The 8,050-nt window shown below is 36.5% G+C and overlaps 1 protein-coding gene across 1 annotated transcript; it reads right to left on the minus strand.

The window, feature by feature from the left end:
- Positions 1-494: 494 nt before the first annotated feature.
- Positions 495-1,625, minus strand: LOC119595478. The gene is made up of 4 exons (XM_037944605.1): positions 1,620-1,625; positions 1,311-1,512; positions 1,020-1,188; positions 495-929 (listed from the first exon to the last, which is right to left on the minus strand). Exons 2-4 carry the CDS (start codon positions 1,502-1,504, stop codon positions 564-566), a joined length of 729 nt encoding a protein of 242 aa, XP_037800533.1. The 5' UTR covers positions 1,505-1,512; positions 1,620-1,625; the 3' UTR covers positions 495-563.
- Between the last annotated feature and the right edge of the window lie 6,425 nt (positions 1,626-8,050).

The following is an 8,050-nucleotide window of genomic DNA, read 5'->3' on the forward strand; positions in this document are numbered from 1 at the left end:
TATTAGCTGTTGTCCGTTACAAAGTTTAGTAATGAAATAAGAAAAAAAAAGCGACAATGGGATCCCCACCAGCCCATGCCTGCATTCTCTGTCTCGTGTGTCTGTGGCGGGTTTCCGTCAGTTGTGCATCTTCACCTTCGCGGCAGTTTCTTTCTGGGCAACTAATTGTGCTTTATTTCTAGACATTCAAAATAGCTATATTGTCCTCTTTTTTCTATTTCTACGGTGGTTTCGGTGTAGAGCGTGTATCTGTGAAGGTGTGTTGTCTCAGTGGGTTCTTGCACCTGTGCAAGTACTGTGCTTTGCCTCATCATTTTTATTCATTCTGTGGCTGCAGCTGCTCATGCATGCATATCAGATTGCAAATCTAATCACGACAGATGGATTTCTATATATATGTATATGTGGATGAATATCTGAGAATATATAAGTATATATACTTTCACATAGAAAAAAAGGCATATAGATAGATAGGTTTGACCAAAGTATTGAAATTGTATGATTACTAGTTTATATTTCTCTATCCGTACAATCACAATATACAATATCATCACGTTGGAAGATCAAGCATTCTTCATATCCTGGATGGACTTGTTAATCTGCACCTTCACGTTGGAAGACATGGTTTTCTCTACGATCTCTCGCAAAGCCTTCCTGAAGCCGGCACTGTGAACGTCCTTCATATTATTGCCGTCCAAATTGCTTGCACTTTCAAGCAGGTCATGACCCGATCGTGCAGTGTAGCTGGCGATGTTCTGAGGCACAAGGTTTAACAAGTTGATCTGGATATCGGCGAACAGCTTGTCCACACGCTCTACGACTTGACCAGAAACAGTCTGTGCTGGAGCTTCTCCAACACCGGCAAAAGTTACCGTGTAGTCGGCGTTGGCACGAGCGTTTTCCACCACAACTGTACCGGTGAGCACACTCTAAAAATACATAATATGAATTTAATGAGTTGAAGAAGTTAATGCATATAAGCTTATCTCCAACACTTTTCTTTTCATTTGATCTCCTACCTGATCAACGTTGAAGGAAGCGGATTTGGAGCGGCGAAGGGAGCAGAGTCCAGTCACATTGGCTTTAGTGATGCTGAAGTTCTCGGAGCTGCTTCCGTCAGAGTTAACTTGGAAGGGAAGGTTTGACTCTCCGTTCTGCACGTTTTTGGAATCACACCATCCTAGTGTTCTGTCAAAGAAAACATGAAAAAATCAGTATATGAAATGGATGATAAGAAATAGTAAAAACGAATATGAAATGACAGCAAAAAAATCCTTATGATCAATGAAACCTTGATAACAGAATATTACTCCATGTATGTAATAGCTCCTTCGAGCACTGCGTCGAGTATCTGGTTGGGCGTGGTAGGGTTGGCGACGGCGCGAGGCAAGATGGGCTGAGAGTCCCCGCCTTCAGCAGGGAAGAGCCCTAGCTGGTCGTCCCATTGGTTGGGTCGTGCCACGCACACGGCCAAAGTCACTGCCAGACTCACGATCCTCAACATGATTACGTCTGTACAAATATGGTCATAACAATGAAACACTTCTAAAATTATAAAAGTTATAATACACACACACATATATTTTTCAACTCATCTCGCCGTGCACCAGAGGACTCACCTGATGGTTCGGTGAACTGTCCCTCGAAATCTCTTACCATCCAATATATATCTGACATTTGCTGAGAATGCATTTTCTGAAATGACATTTCTGAAAACTGTTTCAAAGAGAACATCTAAGATGAAAAAGAAATTGCATGAAAGGCTTTTTTTAATATCTACAGCTGAGCAATACGTCCGCGAACGGCTTCATACAGATTGGTTGTTAATAAAATTTTCAATTAGGAGTCCTCTAAAGCAGGCACACAACATTGTAGTAGAAATATATGCCACATTGTGTGTGCTACTGTATATTACGTGTTTGTGTGTTGTGTTTGTGTGTGTTGTGTTTGTTGTGTGTAGTGTGTGTGTTTGTGTGTGTGTGTGTTTGTGTCGTGTGTGTGGTTGTGTGCGGTATGCTTGTATTTGTGGTCAGTGTGTGTGTGTGTGTGTGTGTGTGTGTGTGTGTGTGTGTTGTTGTATTTGTATGTGGTTTGTGTGTGTCACTCCCTTTATTCATGATTTTATTATTTCTTTAATTTTATATAAATATATTACAGCACACACACACACACACCACAACACACCACATATGTGGTGTGTTCATATTTATGCGTATATATAACACCCACACATATTTTCAATGTGGTATGTACTACATATTAATCATATGTACAAGACATACATATCCCCCCCCCCCTCTCACAAACTGTGTATTTGTATCTATGTATTTTAAATATTATATATATATATATATATATATATATATATTATATGTGTGTGTGTGTGTGTGTGTGCTGTGTGTTGTTGTGTGTGTGTGTGTGTGTGTATATTATTATAATATAGTTTATTGTATATGATACATATATTGTTTATATGTTATATTGATAACATATATGTTTTTTTTATGATATTGATACATATATGTTTATATATAGATATATATATATATAGAAAATGGTAATCATTCGAATGGTGGTATAGTCCGAAGGCTGCAATTTATATATATATATATATATATATATATATATATAATAATATAGGATAGAATATACATATATATACCATATTATATAGAGATATATATATATATATTGATATATATAGATATAATATATATACATTAATACTTCATGGCGATTCATTTGTATTTCAAATGCACTTTTAGATTTTAGTTACATCGCAAGCTTTGAGCAAGTGAACTATGGGGAAATCACATTTATCACGTCGAGTTCGTTGTTAACTGAAAAAAGTGTTCCCAATAATGGCTACGTGTATTTTCGTGCGAGTGCTACCGGCTTTACTCTTTAGGATGGGATGTAGTCGAACAATTGATGAGAAGGATGATTCGTCAGTCAAAATGCCTCCCCTTTTTTAAAAAAAAAATTGAAATGAGATACTAGGGCTCTTAATCTTTATATTTAACAAAGCCCTCATCCCAGTTAATTAAAATACGATTTCTTGTTTGATGAATTATCTCCCCCATTTTCTCCTTTGTGTTGTGTCACTTTCTGTCTCTCTGTTCCATCTCTTTCTTCCCTCTGTCTATTTTCTCCTTCCCCCCCCCCTCACTCTCTCGTTCCTTTTCCCTCCTTATCTCTCCCTGATTTTTTTCATTTTAATACCGTTTCCTCCCTTCCCCCCCTCTCTCTCTCGCCTCCATTCTCTCTCCTTTTCATCTTCTCCTTTCTCTCCTCCCTCCTCTTCTCCTTCTTCACCTCCCCCCTCTCTCTCTCTTCTCTTCTTAACTCTAACTCTAACAACGCACGCACGCACTCACGATATTCCAACATTCAGAAAAACAGTGTTTCTGTTGTTTCGATAGCAAGCGGGTCAGTATGCCCTCCATTTTTGGCACTGTAAAACTAATATGCAACTGCATTACTATTCAATATATTGTTTAGAGTAATGCAACAAAGAGTTTAATTCTCTATTCAACATACCACAAAATCTGCCTTTGTGCGTATGTCATATAAACTTTACCTAATTTATGAAAACTATGAATATATGATCGAGCCATCGCCACCGGTCGGGATGGTTTCGGCGATTTTTGAAAAATATATGTATACATTATATAAAAAAACATCACCTACATGTAATGGGATATGCATTTATATATGCAAGCATTCATTGATAAACATATGTTTATATATGTATATATGCACACACACACTCACACATACACACACACACACACATATATATACACAGGCACAAATACACATACACCAAACACACACTCACACATATTCCTACAAAAAAACGGATGTTCAGAAAACGTGAATAAACTGCTGAGCATCTTTCTTTCCTTTGAAATATCCATTCAATCAACTGACAATTGAAATTTGCCGATAAACATATTTGAATGGAAAATATATGTAAGAATGTTTTGTTACAGGTGATGCTGAAGTAGGGACTTGGACACAGTTGTTAATTTTTAAAGGTCGTTCTGTGACACTGCTGGAACTAATAAGCCCCGAGGACGATTTCCATCCACTGGTCGTATCTCTCCTTGGTGAGTGATTAAGTTCATACAAGACTCTCTCTTTACATCGTGATATTGAGTAACAGTGTAATATTTAAAATATTTTATATAACACCAACAAATGCCCTTCTGTTGGATTATTTTTATCTCGCACATATAATAATCCACCTTTAGTTATTCTGTCTCTTCATTTCAACCTAAGATTATGTCCAGGCGAAAACTGTTTCTCCAGTTCGTATCTGTATATTTTCAGTGGACTGATTCATATATTCATGATTTGTTAGCTTTCCTATCACTTGATTAGCCCATTTTCTTTTATCTAGATCTCATCATGTTAACTTGGCTGATACTGTCCTGCCTCTTGGGCTTCTCCTGCGGATTCAGGTATGGACACCCCTGTCGACATTTGCTTCTCTGCTTGTTCTTCTATATGATTGCAGATGAGATACCTACATGATCCTGAAAAGCTTATTTCTCATTGTGAAAATATCACTATTACAAAATATGGCCGTTTCTTTTGGTAGGATTACCAAGTATGTTAAGGGAAGCAGCGTCGCTGAAAAACAAATGCATGAAAGTGGATGTAGACCCGCCTTGCCATGAAGGTTCCATTTCCACATGCCAGAATCTGACGACTTCGATGACGTTGAAACTCTGGGGAATTATGCTTGGTATGTATACTTGTTCAGGTTAATCACTGAGTACATTGAGGTACTGCCAATATAAATTTTCTCATGTTTTTCGTTTGTTGATTTTGCTGAATCCGTAGCGGACAAGAAAAACTTCTTCTATTCTATAATGTATAAACTTATTAATAATGATAAATAGGGAAGAGAAATCATATACCTAAAAGTGATGTACTTGTAGGTCTAGCAGCATCCCCGAGTGGTATCGCAGGGAGGCTTGTTACGTGAGGCGACTCGTTAACATCTTTCGAAAGCAACAAGAGCCTAATAAAAGGCCATCAGGATGATGGCATGAGGGTTGAGTCTGACGTAGAGCCAACGCTGTTTCCCTCTAAATCTGAGGAAGAGAATCGGTTCGGATCTGCCAACTTTTGTGGTTGAACATTCCCGTTTATAAACTGAGTGAGTGAAAAAAGAGTGAGAGTGTGCAAGACCGGTCGTCAATCAGCGTGACTTTCACCCGTCTGCTGGTCTTGCTGTGTTCATTCCCACCTGCTTCACCACCACGCTCACGCTCCGCACTGGGGCACCATCACCTCATCGGGCTGGCTATTCTTTGGTTAAAATGATGTGTTAAGGAACGTTGGTCTCCTAATTTAGGCAAAAAAATGTATGTTTTGTCGTTGATGAGTCACTCCACCTTTAATAAAAAGGTTACTACATTCCAACGTATCTTTCTTATACATTTCATATAGAAAAGTTGGCACTCGCGTACATAGACATATAAGCGCGCTTGTGTATATATTGAGAGAATATGAACTGATAACGAGCGTGATTTCTTGTTATACTAATTTTTATTTTTCAAATAGGTCAGTTCCGGCAATACAGAGTAATGCAACTTGCAAAACCTATACAGATAAAACAAGCACATCTTCGCGCGAACACACCAAGTGTAAACTGCCAGACAATAGAATTGATAAAATAACAAAGAAATTAGTATAATTATAAATAGATAAACAGATAAGGATAAAACAAAACTCTGAACCTCGGGCGTATGAAATGCCCGTACAGTTAAATTCCTTTTTTTTAACAATAGAAAGGCAAGTGAAATCTTCTGCATGAGTTAACAGAAACAATGAACTTTTCGTTGGTGTAGCAAATCAAAATAAAACGTCTGTCACTTCAGAATAATGAAAAAAAGCATACTGATTGATAGTAGCGCCACTCAATATCCTACACACACCTGTGAACAGTATGATTCAATTTAGCCATGAATTCTAAACTAGTAAAACCCCTAAAATAACAGCATTCCGAGTACAATTATTTTAATCATCAGTAAAATTTACCCCCAGTGACAAATAAGGCGCTGTATACAATTTCTTTGAAATGTCCAAAACGTTCCGCAAAATGGCAATATAGTCTTCCTTTAAATGTATATGTTTTGATATGTGTTTGTTTATATAAACAGCATATATTCCACTGCAGGATCTAGGCATCTTTCCCAATTTATTACTGAGAGATCATTTGGCAGTACCACCCTTACCTGATTGGATACCCTTCCTAATCAACCGCGGTTTGGGCGCGCTGACACTTTTGGCACGGTGGTGACTCCCCTAGACACTGCGTTTTGACTTCTCAATGGCGAATGTCGGTTTTCTCGCTGTGAGATCAGGCTCGAGCCAATAGTTAGGAGAGCAGGCCTTTTAGACAACTGCTGTGGCGGGGAATTGAACTCGCAACCACGAGGGTCGGAGTCTTGTGCCCTATCCACTGAACCATCGCGGCAGTGAATGTATATATGTGTGTGTATACACATGAATGCACACATACACACATATATACATCCTGTGTGTGTTTGTGTATGTATTTATATACAAGTGTGTGTGTGTGTGTGTGTGTGTGTGTGTGTGTGTGTGTGTGTGTGTGTGTGTGTTTGATATATCTATCTATTATATATATATCTATATATATATTTGTTATCAGTATACAATATATCATTATATATACACATAAACATGTGTGTGTAATTCTTTATGCATATATGATCATATATACATACATATACTGTAGTATTTTTCAATTTTACGTCTTCTGAATTACGTTCTTTTGTAAATACAATGAACTGCTAATACTGTATCTCCACATGTGGGACTAATCAATTTGATTAATGATTTTCATAAATAATTATCTTTCTCTTCATAGATTGTATCCTTTATTCATTACTAATATATATATAAAAACTATTCTATTGCTTTATTTGTATAATTATTGTTAGCCTGAACTCTGTCCCTGTTGAAATAGTAAGGGACATTAAAACGAGGCCATGCGGCTAAGATCTACAAAAAATGATATGCTTTTTCTCGCCCCTAAAATCGAGACATTAACTATGGTGTGGTAACATCATACGCTGAAAAAAAACACCAACACATTACCTATGATGTATGTTTGTTATGCATATGTAATATACATATACATATACGGGAAATGTGTGTAGCAATATCATATAGACCAACATATAGAACAACAGATTTGGTATGTATTTGTTGTGGGTGTGTTTGTTCGTGTGTGGACATAAGCCAAAACATCTTCAAAGGGAAAATGTGTCATGTATATTAATCAGGGCAAAACAAAATTTATAGGACATCAGTGCCTTCACGTCAAAAGTTCTCGTTCCCCAAGCTATTGCTTGAATGATTTTAGAGTAACCAAAAATGATATGAAATATATATATGTGGGGGAAAATGGTATGAAGTATATATTCAATCTGTCTATATATGATCGGTGCGTTTGTGTTGGTTATATATATATATATATATATATTATATATATATAGATATATATTATATATATATAATAATATATATATATATAATGATAATATATTGTATATATATATATAATATATCTATATATATATATATATATCTATTATATATATATTCTTTCTCCCTTACTTCCTCCACAGAAATGTGCACAAACGGTTCATTTTGAGAACTATAAATAAGATGTAATGGTAAATTTATATGATTTATTAATTTTCATTATTCTCTTTATCATAACATCGTCAAAACATACATATTAAATGTGTAAATGTTTATACGTACTATATGAATGTGTGAATATATACATCCATGTGTGTATATCTATATATCATGTGCGTGTCGCGGTTAGTCAATGTCGGCCTCCTAGCTATCTGAACTTCTACGCGGCCGCAGTTATTTCACGTGTATCCTTATGAAAATGACATACTTCCCAACTTGTCTGGCGTTCTGGTCCGATACTGGGCAAGGTAATTGGCCAAAAAGGAAAGGGAAGTTAGTTAATTAAGGTGAAAAAAAGACC

This window comes from Penaeus monodon, chromosome 36 (assembly GCF_015228065.2).
Source record: "Penaeus monodon isolate SGIC_2016 chromosome 36, NSTDA_Pmon_1, whole genome shotgun sequence".
Taxonomy (NCBI): Eukaryota; Metazoa; Arthropoda; class Malacostraca; order Decapoda; family Penaeidae; genus Penaeus; species Penaeus monodon.